The 12,722-nt window shown below is 44.4% G+C and overlaps 1 protein-coding gene across 6 annotated transcripts in view; it reads left to right on the top strand.

The window, feature by feature from the left end:
* ZNF674 (zinc finger protein 674) overlaps positions 1-11,967 on the top strand; it is a 34,377-nt gene extending 22,410 nt beyond the window's left edge. For all 6 annotated transcript variants that reach the window (XM_040469057.1, XM_040469060.1, XM_040469061.1 and 3 more), the window contains one exon: positions 10,291-11,967. In XM_040469057.1, coding sequence (XP_040324991.1) covers positions 10,291-11,783 — 1,493 coding nt within the window. In that variant the 3' untranslated portion in view covers positions 11,784-11,967. The remainder of the gene's footprint in view (positions 1-10,290) is intronic.
* The last annotated feature ends 755 nt before the right edge of the window (positions 11,968-12,722 follow it).

Genomic DNA, 12,722 nt, shown 5'->3' with positions numbered 1-12,722 from the left:
GCTCAGAGCCCGGAGCCTGCTTCGGATTCTGTGTCTCCTTCTCTCTCTCTGCCCCTCCCCTGCTCATACTCTGTCTCTCTCCCTCTCTCTCTCTCTCAAAAAAAAAAAATGTAAAGCCCTTAAAACAGTGCCGGACACATAAATGTCCCCTGCTATGCCATTCTTATCATCCTTATTGATGTTGTTCATAGCCACGTGGACCCTCCCTTATCTTCTTTGACTCTTTGGTCATCCGTATAGGAATCGTAGGGTTAGTTTCTTGACGTCTGTGGAAAACCCTGTTGAGGCTTCCTGAATACAATTGCACTGCGTTTATTTTTTTATTTAAAACAATTTTTTTTAACGTTTATTTATTTTTGAGACAGAGACAGAGCATGAACGGGGGAGGGTCAGAGAGAGAGGGAGACACAGAATCCGAAACAGGCTCCAGGCTCTGAGCGGTCAGCACAGAGCCCGACGCGGGGCTTGAACTCACGGACCACGAGATCATGACCTGAGCCGAAGTCCGACGCTCAACCGACTGAGCCACCCAGGCGCCCCTGTATTTCATTTTTATAACTTGGTTTAGGTCCTTTTTTTTTTTTTTTGAAAAATCTTTTAGCGTTTTAATTTTGAGAGAGAAAGACGGAGTGTGAGTGGGGAGGGGCAAAGAGAGAGGGAGACATAGAATCCGAAACAGGCTCCAGGCTCTGAGCTGTCAGCCCAGAGCCCGACGCGGGGCTCGAACTCACAGACCGTGAGATCATGACCTGAGCCGAAGTCAGACGCTTAACCAACTGAGCCACCCAGGCACCCCTGCACCGCGTTTAAAGACAAGCTGGGCTCAGGCTCAGGATTGGCATCTTTACACTGTTGAATTTTCTCATCGGCGAACCCTTGGCTTCTCTTTTCTGTTGTCTTCAGAGAGTGCTCGCACATCTCTTGTTACATTTATTCACAGATACTTCTTAGTTATTGCGGCAATTGTGAATGGGATCTTTTTTTCCCGTAATGTTTTCTTTTTTTTTTTTAAGGTTTTATTTATTTATTTTGAGAGAGAGCGAGCAAGCGTGCACAAGCCGGGGAGGGGCAGAGAGAGAGGGAGAGAGAGAATCCCAGGCAGGCTCCGTGCTCAGTGCAGAGCCCGACACAGGGCTCGATCCCATGACTGTGAGATCATGACCTGAGCCAAATCAAGAGTCAGACACTTGGGGCGCCTGGATGGCTCAGTCAGTTAAGTGTCTGACTCTTGGTTTCGACTCAGGTCATGATCTCATGGTTTGTGCATTTGAGCCCCGGGTCAGGCTCTGTGCTAACAGCACGGAGCCTGGTTGGGATTCTCTGTCTCCCTCTCTCTGCCCCTCCTCTGCTCACCCTCTATATCGCTCTCTCTCAAAATAAATAAACATTAAAAAAAAAAGAGAGAGAGAGAGAGAGAGAGAGAGAGAGACACTTAACCGACTGAGCCACCCAGGCGCCCCTCCTATAACATTTTCTAACTGGCTAATATCAGTGCATGAGAATGCTAATGATGTTGATATAATCAACCTGTGAAAGGAAACCATTCTAGATGGCTTTTATTAATACTAATAGTTCTTAGGGGCGCCTGGGTGGCTCAGTTGGTTAAGTGCTGACTTCGGCTCAGGTCATGATCTCACGATTCGTGAGTTCAAGCTCCACGTTGGGGTCTGTGTTGACAGCTCAGAGCCTCAAGCCTGCTTCCGATCCTGTGTCTCCCTGTCTCTCTGGCCCTCCCCGATCATGCTGTCTCTCAACAAAAAAATACTAATAGTTCTTAGATTCTCTTGAGTCTTCTATGTAAAGAGTTTTCTTCATAAAAACAATCTTGTCTTTTCCTTCCCAAGCGTACATTTTCTTTCTTTTTCTTCTCTTCTATCAGGGCCTGTAGTACAGTGTTTAATAGATGCAGTGATAGTGAATTCTTTGTTTCTGATTTTAATGAAAATAATGAGGACAGTGATAGGAAAATAATGATAGGAAGTATGTGAGTGCTTGCTATGTTCTGGATGCTTTTCACACACTTAATCCTTGGACCACCCTGTCAAGTCGGTCGGCTGTTAGCTTCATTTTATCGATGAGAAAACTGAGGCCCAGAGAGGTGACAGAACCCCTAAAACCCACCATTACGTGTATTTGCTGTGCTGTCTTGCAAGATCCCTTCCATCCGAAGCTGCTTCTGTATTCCTCGTTTGCTAATGAGACTTCCTTAAACATCATGAATGAGTGTTACTATTTTCTCGAATGCTTATTTGCTGCCTCTGTTGACAAGGTAATGTTTCTCCTTTGATCCATTCATGGGGTGGATTCTGTTAATAGGTTTTCTAATATTGAACTGTTCCTCCACTCTTCTGCTCAACTCTACTTGGTTGTGATACGTTTCTTTTAATAAATTGAAGTCTGCTCACGTTTAAGAGTCTTGCATTGACGTTCAGAAGTGAGAAAGAGCTTCGATTTTCTTTCCTTGTGCTGTCCTCTTATTCTGGTATACGAGGTTATAGTGGCTGCATGAAACAGACTGGGCACTTTTCCTTCTTTTTCTGGTTTCTGAAACTAATTGACTGCAGTATATCTGTTCTTGTGAGTTGATGGCAATCATCTATGAAAACTTCCAGGGGCGCCTGGGTGGCTCAGGCGGTTAAGCGTCTGACTTCGGCTCAGGTCATGATCTCACGGTCCGTGGGTTCGAGCCCCACGTCGGGCTCTGTGCTGACAGCTCAGAGCCTGGAGCCTGTTTCGGATTCTGTGTCTCCCTCTTTCTCTGACCCTCCCCTGTTCATGCTCTCTCTCTCTCTCTCTCTGTCTCAAAAATAAATAAATGTTAAAAAAAAAAAAAAACTTCTGGGTAGGATGCCCTTTTTTAGGGCAAGACTTTTGATTACAGGGTGAATTTTATGATTTTCAAAATCATTACTGATTTATTCCTGTTTCCTATATCCTCTGTCAATTCTGGTCATTTTTCTAGACAGTTGTGTTTCATCTGAGATTTCAGATTTACTGACCTAAGGCAGTATTCTCTTTCAATTAAAAGAAAAATAGGTTTCATTTTTACCAAAGTAGATCGTGGCTGAGGTTTAAAGAATGAGAGAAGTGTGGTAAAGCTATAAAGAAAGTCAAAGTCATTATAAACATAAAATGCAGGATAGTGATTATCTGAGAAGAAAGAAAATGAAATGGGCACTTGAACTTCAAAGGTAATGATAATTTGTTTTTTGGGTGTTTTTTTTTCAGTGAGTGCGTGTACGTGCACTCAAGTGGGAGAGGGGCAGAGGGAGAGAAAGACTCTTAAGTAGGCTCCAGGCCCAGCTCGGAGCTCTATGTGAGGCTCAGTCCCACGACCATGAGATCATGACCTGAGCCAAAATCAAGAATCAGATACCTAACTGACTGAACTACCTGGGTGCCCCTGTTTTTCTTTTTTTCTTTTCTTTTCTTTTTTTTTTAAGTAGGCTCCACACCCAACATGGGGCTTGAACTCATGACCCTGAGATCAAGAGTCACATGCTCTTTTCACTGAGCCAGCCAGGTACCCCACGATAATTTGGTTTTTAGTGAGTGGTGGATAGCAGGTGTCTTTTGTATCACTATTCCTTATAATTTATATGTATCTCACGATAATTACGTAGAATTTTCTGCTACGGAAGATTGAGATTTAGCTCACTTCATTTCTCCTGCCTCTCACACACATCCTCACACCAAGACGTTTTGTTCTCTGGTGTTCCCAGTATGATTCTACCACAGATGTGGTTCCTGACAGTACGTCTGTCTACAACGTTATGGCTGTGTAAACATAATACGCAGCTGAGCCGTGCGGTAATCTGTGATTAGTTTAGCTCTCCCGCGTAACTCTTTGCTTCCTTTGGTTAATATTTGCTTTATTTCTTTGCTTTGCTTCTTTCTCTACGTACTTCCTGCCAGCTCAACTTGAACACTCCATAACCAGCCATCTAGAGTGACTCCGGATGCTTTCCAGAGCTATCAGGTGTTCCAGTCAATGTCATAACCCCTGAGCTTGTCTGGAGCCATCTGACCCTCTCCCTCCTGGGTGGATTATCCTCATCGCTGCTCACGTGGCTGCCCTCACATCCTTCACCATCATTCTGGGGGCTCCCTCCACTTTCTGCTTTGTTGGAGTCCCCATTCGCTTTATGCCACGCCCTCTTCCACGGTTCATTGGAGCACCGTCTTCCAGGACTCGACTCAGAAAGAACGTAGTAGGTCCATGGGAGGTACATTTGTTGAGGTTGTTGAATATCTAGAAGTGTTGGTTATCCTCGTCCTAGATGGACAGTTGAGCTTGGGGTAGAGTTCCAGGATGGACGTTTCTTTCCCTTAGACTTCTGAAGGCATTGCACCATTGTCTTCTGATTTTCAATGTTCCTTTGAGAACTCTGAATCTATTCTGATTATTATTATTATTGTTTTTTAACATTTACTTATTTGAGAGAGACAGAGTGTGAGCGGAGGAGGGGCAGAGAGAGAGGGAGACACAATCCGAAGCAGGCTCCAGGCTCCAAGCTGTCAGCACAGAGCCCGACATGGGGCTTGAACTCACGGACCCTGAGATCGTGACCTGAGCTGAGGTCAGATGCTTAACTGACTGAGCCGCCCAGGCGCCCCTATTCTGATTATTGATACCTGGTATCAATTTTTTTTTTCTGTCTGTAAGCTTATAAGATCCACCCCCGCCCGTCTATCTCATGTTCGGTGACGTTTCTCCATGTGTCTTGATATGGGATCATTTTCGCCAGTATTCCTGGGCGCTTGGGTAGGAGATCAATCCCCACAGGGATAGTTGCTCCTTTCTTGTACAGAGCCAAGATGCTGCAGAGACTGACAGCCACATTTCAAGTCCAAGTGGCAAGCAAGTTGTTTTTCGTTTTTTTGTTTTTTTAAAAAAGCCCTTTTCACTTTGTCGAAGATTCCAAGTTGACCCTATAACAATAGGCACCTCAGGCCACAAAATCATCAGCCCCTAATGGTCGGACATCTGGACTCCCAGAAGAACAACAGGTGTTCAGTGCCCCAAGCAGGCAAGATAGTCTTATCAGTGTAGGGAACATTCTAGAAACTGACTTTCCAGACTTCAGCCAGGAGCCAGGCTTGCTGTGTTATCATTTCCCTGCACGCTCTCTTTACTGATGCTCTTTATTTCTTCATGTGGATTTGAGTTACCATATTGTAAACTTTCTTTCTTAGAGCTGAGCTCCAAGTTAGGTCACACAGTGACAGCAAATGTGCAGATGGGGCTTTCGGTGGAGATCCAAAACAGGTCAGCCCCCTGGGCTGCTGTGAGGCTGCCAGTTTTCACTGCTTACGGGGCAGAGTTGAGGAGCCAGTGGTTTGGGGTACAGAGAGAAGAGGTGATTGGCATCAACTGAAACACCACAGATTGGGCTGTTCTCACTGAGGTTCACCGGTTCTTCTTGAATAAATGCTTCTTTTTAAATTTTTAAAAAATGTTTAAGAGAGAGAGAGAGAGAACCCCAAGCAGGCTCCACACTGTCAGCATGGAGCCTGACGCGGGCCCCGAACTCACCAACTGTGAGATCGTGATCTGAGCGAAATCAAGAGTCAGACGCTCACCTGACTGCGCCACCCAGTGGCCCCGAATAAACGCTTCTTAATTTGTTGTATGCCTTTGGTTAATTTCCTAACTCCTCAAAGGATAGATTTTGATAATTTTGCCAGTATTTTCGTTGCTTTCATGGGGGGAAAAGATTTACTGAGATCCTCACTCCCCCTTTCCAGAAGTCTTGCCTTAGTGCATTTCTCTTAAAACTGAAGAGAAGTACAGAAAATCATCATTGTAACATACCTTTGTGCTTACCTCCCAGAATTAGCAAATGTCAGTATTTTGATACTTGGTGGTGGTGGGTTTTTTTTTTTTAATAAAAGAAATAGAGCTTTACAAATAAAGGTGTCCTTTTCCTGTCCCGAGTCCCGCTCCTCTTGTTCACTCCCCGGGCAAACAGTACCATGAATTTGGTGAGTACCCTTCTCATTCATGTTTTTATACTTGGACTACACCTATTTGCATCTCTAATCTGTATGGTGTTCCTTTTGTAAGTCTACCAGCTTAGTGCACTTGAACTTTAGGGTTCTTTCCAAAACTTTCTTTCTGTATTCAGCGTTGCCCTTTGAGCTGGTGCATTACATTTAGTTCATTCATTTTCTTTTTTTTTTTTTTTTAAATTTTTTTTTTCAACGTTTATTTATTTTTGCGACAGAGAGAGACAGAGCATGAACGGGGGAGGGGCAGAGAGAGAGGGAGACACAGAATCGGAAACAGGCTCCAGGCTCTGAGCCATCAGCCCAGAGCCCGACGCGGGGCTCGAACTCCCGGACCGCGAGATCGTGACCTGGCTGAAGTCGGACGCTTAACCGACTGCGCCACCCAGGCGCCCCTAGTTCATTCATTTTCAATGCTGGTATAGCATTCCAGCGTTGGAGTATTGCAGTCCATCAACCCATACCTCTGTTACTGGGAATTTATTTCCTGTATTTGTTGCCATTCTTGTACATGTGTCCTGGCTCACACTTGTAGGATTTTCTCTGTGTTATAGCCACAAATGGAATACACACTAGGGTACGTACATTGTCAACATTGGATATTATTTACCTTTTTTCTCCCATAAATAGAATCAGTTTCCTTTGTATATTTAAGAGTTTTGCACGTAGGGGCACCTGGGTGGCTCAGTGGGTTAAGTGTCTCACTTTGGCTCAGGTCATGATCTCACAGTTCATGAGGTCCAGCCCCACATCGGGCTCTGTGCTGACGGCACAGAGCCTGCTTGGGATATTCTCTCTCTCTCTCTCTCCCCCCCCCCCCTTGCTGTAGTGTGCCCTCGCTCTCTCTCTCAGAATAAATAAACTTGAAAAAAAGAGTTTTTTGTCTATTTGGAGCACCCGTCTGGCCCAGTTGGTGGAGCATTTGACCTTTAATCTCAGGGTTGTAGATTTGAGCCCCATGTTGGGTTTAGAGATTACTTACAAATAAAATCTTTCTAAAAAAAAAAAAAGAGTCTTGCGTCTATTGTTTTTTAATTTAAAAAAAATTTAATGTTTTTTTTAATTTATTTTTGAGAGTGAGAAGGGGGAGCAGGGCAGAAAGAGAGGGAGACACAGAATCATAAAGCAGGCTCCATCCAGGCTCTGAGCTGTCAGCACAGAGCCCGACGCAGGGCTCGATCTCACGAACCACAAGATCACGACCCGAGCCGAAGTCCGATGCTCAACCGACTGAGTCACCCAGGCGCCCCGAGTCTTGAATCTATTTAAATGAAAGTGCTTTAGAATATTCTCATATTCTGTCCTTATTTTCTTTTGGCATCAAGGTCATTTTATGTTTTATAGGACATAAAGCATTGTTTTACCAGCTATTTTTTTGGTTATTCAGTACCAGGTACATGTCTTTCCATAATTTTATTTCCAAAGTTCCTCTCTCATTTTGCTCTAATTGTCTTTTGCAAATATAAAGGTGATTTTCATTTTTATTTTGAGAGAGAGTTGAGTGGGGGAGGGGCAGAGAGAGAGGGCAGGAGGGAGAATCCCCAGCAGGCTTTGCACTGTCAGCTCCCGGCCCGACTCAGGGCTCAAACTCATGAACCACGGGATCGTGACCTGAGTGGAAATCTGGAGTCAGATGCTTAACTGACTGAGCCACCCAGGCGCCCCCATAAAGCTGATTTTTAAAAATAAAATTTAATATGGTTGACCTTTAACAAATGGGGTTAATATAAATGTATTGTGCTATTACTATGATAGTATTTCTGCTTTTATTGTACTTTGTATATATCCTGCTTTTTTTTTTTTTTTTTACCTTTTTTTTCCCTGCCTTTACTACATTTTTTTTTTTTTTACCCCCACCCCCTTTGGTATTTTCCTCCTGAAAAATTCAAGCACCAAGCATTATTCTCTGCCAGGCTTTTTTGTGGCAAATTCCATGCCTTTTCTTGTCTAAAAACATCTTCATTTTGTCATTTTTCTTTGTGATAATTTATCTGGGGATAGAGTTCTAAGATGACGTCAGGCTTCTCTCAGGACTTTGAGTATATTCTTTAATCTTCTGGCTTCTTTTATTGCTGATCAAGTCTGGGGTTGCTCTAATTGTTTCTTTTTTCTTCTTAAAGTTTATTTACTTATTTTGAGACACAGCAGGGGAGGGACAGAGAGAGAGGGAGACACAGAATCCCAAGCAGGCTCCAGGCGCCGAGCCGTCAGCGTAGAGCCCGATGCGAGGCCCGAACCCACAAACCGTGAGATCATGACCTAAGCTGAAGTCGGACGCTTAACCGACTGAGCCCCCCAGGCGCCCCTCTGATTGTTTCTTTATAGGTGACTTTAAAAATTTCTCCATGGTAGCTTTCACTACTTTCTGACTCTCAAGTCTTGCGGTGGCACTAAACTGTGTCCAGGTACTGATCTGCTTTTGTTTACCACACTCAGGACTCTGGACATTCAGTGGTAGGATGCATGCCTTTCTTCCCTTCTAGAAAACTACCAGTCATCGTCTCTTCAGATATTGCCTAGATCAGGGGTCCCCAAGACCAGTACCATATTTAGTGATTTTCGAGAAGGATCCGTGGGACTCAGCATATAGTTGTATCTACAGCTCCGATCTATTACAGCGATGTAGTAAACATACACCCCTAGGTCATAAGGGGGGAAGACACTAGCAGAGTCTGGATGAATCCATGCACAGGATGCCTTATGCTCTCTCCCTCCCATCTAGGGTCACCCGGGGCACACTTGTCCCAGCGGAAAAAATGCAGCAACGTGTGCCCGGGGAGGCCCAGTAGAAGCTCAGCACCCTCAGTTGCCCTGCCTTGCACATACCGGAATTTCAGGCACACAGAAGGAAGGGAAATGTTCAGCATAAATCACATTGTTTGTACAAGCAGCCTTATCAGTTAGGGAATGGTGGAGACATTGCTGAACTCCCAGTTTCCCAGACTGCAGGGCCGAACCTTGCAAGCCAGCCTTTCTAAGCCTAGCAGCCTCAGGGCTGCTCTGTTTTCCCTTTTCCTGGCGTATTGCCCCTGTCCCTGTCTTTTAAAAAAATTTTTTTAATGTATATTCAATTTGAGAGAGCGCCTGTGGGGGTGGGGCAAAGAAAGAGGGAGACACAGGATCCAAAGCAGGCTCCAGGCTCCGAGCCGTCAGCCCAGAGCCTGACGCGGGGCTCCAACTCATGAAACATGAGATCATGACCTGAGCCAAAGTCGGATGCTTAACCGACTGAGCCACCCGGGTGCCCTGCTCCTGTCCCTTTCTACTGTTTCCATTTGGATTTTCTATTAAACCTGTGTTGGAACTCACCATTTTTCTATTTGTCTTACCATATTTCCATTTTGTTAGCTCTTCACGCTGCAATCAGGGTGATTTCCTAAGATGTCATCTGATTCATTAAGTTGGTTTTTATCTGTGACTAGTCTGTTCAACTTCTCTATTTAGAGCTTTAATAACGCCTATATATTCTTTTATATTTATATTTGTTCCTTTTCTCAAATGTTCCTTTCCCCTCCCGATAGTATAGCTCTTACCTTATTTCTTTGAATATTTGAAATATATTTATCTTAAAGTCTAGAGTGTTCTGTTAGCTACAGTTCTAGGAAATGGGATTATCTGTTGACACCGGGAGTATCAAGATGGTTCATTTCCTTGGGAGGTTTAAATTATTTTACTGTGAATTCTTCAGCGAGAATTGGCTTTCCACAGAAGTTGTGTGAGTCCTAAGCTATAAAAACATAAGATATATCTTTTGGGGTTTGCCACATCTAGGAACCTAGTAATAGCAGGACCAGTTTTTCATGTGGATTTGTCAGCTTGTGGACTCTGTACTCATCGTTTTGGATCGAGTCGCACAACTAGGCTTTGCTTTCTTATATATAACATCTTTCTTTCCAATTTCCTCGTCCAGTGGGGAGTTTTCCTGGCTCCTCTTTGACAAACATGGAAGGCCCTTGGCGATTCTAGCTGTAAGCGGGAATTACCTATACCACTTTCCTCAAGATTTTTGCCCTGTGGTCCGGATTACCACTGCAAATCCCGAAGCTTCCGTTTCTGGTCACCCCGTCACTTTAAATTTCCACTTCACATTTGACACCCAGTTTCTTGGTTTTGAGCCTGACTGTGGATTCAGTTATTTTTTGTTCAACACGGGCCAGCATAGTTCTTCATGTTCACAGTGAGAGGGGAGGCGGTGCTCGTGGGGCATGGACACAGCCCATCCACCTCAGCTCCAGATTTACCCCATTACAAGTCCAATGAGTTCCTTGCCTTTTTTTCCAGAATTCTGGCAAGTGCATGACCAGATGGACAACCACAAGGAAAGCCAAGACCAACGTCTGTGGCCGACTGCGTTCGTAGACCAGGAAACACAGAAGGACCAAAGTGGCCAGGAATTGACAACATTCAGGACAATCATTTATCCGGGCACAGACTTTGTTTCTATAAGACAAAGACTCCCTAGATATTATTCATGGGGAAGGTGTTCAAAACATAATTTAAACTTTCTCTGTCAAAGCAGAAGTTCTGTAAGAAAGAAAGGTGATGAGCGTAAGGCACATTGGAAGTCGTGCTTCCACCCTAATCTTTATCCAGCGCAGCCTGGAGAGAAATTCTTTGAGCCTAATCAACGTGGAAACACCCTCCACCATAAGCAAGCCCTCGATAAACCTCCAAGAAGTCAAACCAGGGAGAAACTCTTTGAGTGTTCTGCATGCGGGAAAGTGTTTATCCAGAAAGCCAACCTTGTCGTGCACCAGAGAACTCACACGGGAGAGAAGCCCTATGAGTGCAGCGAATGTACAAGAGCCTTCAGCCAGAAGTCAACTCTCATTGCACACCAGAGAACTCACACAGGGGAGAAGCCCTATGAGTGCAGCGAATGTGGGAAAACCTTTATCCAGAAGTCAACGCTGATGAAACATACGCGAACTCATACAGCAGAGAAACCATTTGTATGTGGTGAATGTGCAAAAGCCTTTAAGAGTTCCTATCACCTTACTAGACATGAAAAAACGCACATTAGGCAAGCATTTTATGAAGGAGTCCACTGTGGTAAATCCGGCCTTACGTACCCGAGGACTCATACGGGTGAGAAACCTAACTGTAATAAACATGGGAAACCCTCTGATGAGAAACCCAACCCCATTAAACACCAGAGATCTCCTATGAAAGAGAAAGCTTACGAGTGCAGTAAATGTGGAAAAAGCTTCAGGGGGAAGTCCCACCTCTCTGTCCATCAGAGAACTCACACAGGAGAGAAGCCTTACGGATGCGGCATATGTGGGAAGACTTTCAGTGGAAAATCACACCTCTCTGTCCATCAAAGAACTCATACAGGAGAGAAGCCTTATGAGTGCAGAAGATGCGGGAAAGCCTTTGGTGAAAAGTCAACCCTTGTTGTACATCACAGAACTCATACAGGAGAGAAACCCTACAAATGCGGTGAATGTGGGAAAGCCTTCAGCGAAAAGTCACCACTGATAAAACATGAGAGAATTCATACAGGAGAGAGACCCTACGAATGCAGCAACTGTGGGAAAGCATTCAGTAGGAAGTCAACTCTCATTAAACATCAGAGAATTCACACAGGAGAAAAACCCTACGAATGTAGTGAATGTGGGAAAGCTTTCAGTGTGAAATCAACTCTCATTGTACATCACAGAACTCACACGGGAGAAAAACCCTATGAATGCAGAGACTGTGGAAAAGCCTTCAGTGGGAAGTCAACTCTGATTAAACATCAGAGAAGTCACACAGGAGATAAAACCTATTAATATACTTGAGCATGGGAGAATTTCCCTATTATACCTCATTATAGATCAGTTCATCCTGGGGAGTAATCTTAGCAATGTCAAGAGTGTCAGAAACTCTTCAGATATTAATGTTCCTTTAATGTAATAAAAGGTTCAAAAATATAATTCCAGAAGCATGTAATAAATGCGACCAGTTTTTCACCCAGAAGGTCTTACGAGTGAATTGTATATCAGGGAATTCAATGGTGGCAGAATTATGAGTGTATTGACGTGAGACAACCTTGAGAAAGAATGTAAATGTTATCGCCTAACAGAGTCTTTATGCTGAGGAAAAACTAAGAGTCGAATGAGTTTAGAAAACTACGTCAGGGGGCGCCTGGGTGGCGCAGTCAGTTGGGCGTCCGACTTCAGCCAGGTCACGATCTCGCGGTCCGTGAGTTCGAGCCCCGCATCAGGCTCTGGGCTGATGGCTCAGAGCCTGGAGCCTGTTTCCGATTCTGTGTCTCCCTCTCTCTCTGCCCCTCCCCCGTTCATGCTCTGTCTCTCTCTGTCCCAAAAATAAATAAACGTTGAAAAAAAAATTAAAAAAAAAAAAAGAAAACTATGTCAGCAATTATGAGAGAAATGTGTTCCATATTCTGTAACATTCTGTGGGAAAGGTGCAAAGGCTGCTAACAAGGAGTCAAATAGAAAAAAGTGAGGTTCACCATGGAATAGAACACGCTTTTGAAAGAACAGTATAGAGGATAAACTGTTAATCCCAGCTGGGGCAAACTCCCCGTTATTATTATTATTTTTTTATTTTTAATGTTGATTTTTTGAGAGACAGCACGAGTGAGTGGGGGAGGGGTAGAGGGAAGGAGACACAGAATCGGAAGCCGGCTCCAGGCTCCGAGCTGTCAGCACAGAGCCCGCTGTGGGGCTCGAACCCACGAACCGCGAGATCATGACCTGGGCTGA

This window comes from Herpailurus yagouaroundi, unplaced genomic scaffold (genome assembly GCF_014898765.1).
Source record: "Herpailurus yagouaroundi ecotype Mexico unplaced genomic scaffold, PumYag 67793, whole genome shotgun sequence".
Taxonomy (NCBI): domain Eukaryota; kingdom Metazoa; phylum Chordata; class Mammalia; order Carnivora; family Felidae; genus Herpailurus; species Herpailurus yagouaroundi.
The sequence above is the reverse complement of the archived record's forward strand: the minus strand, read 5'-3'. Positions and strand labels throughout refer to the sequence as shown.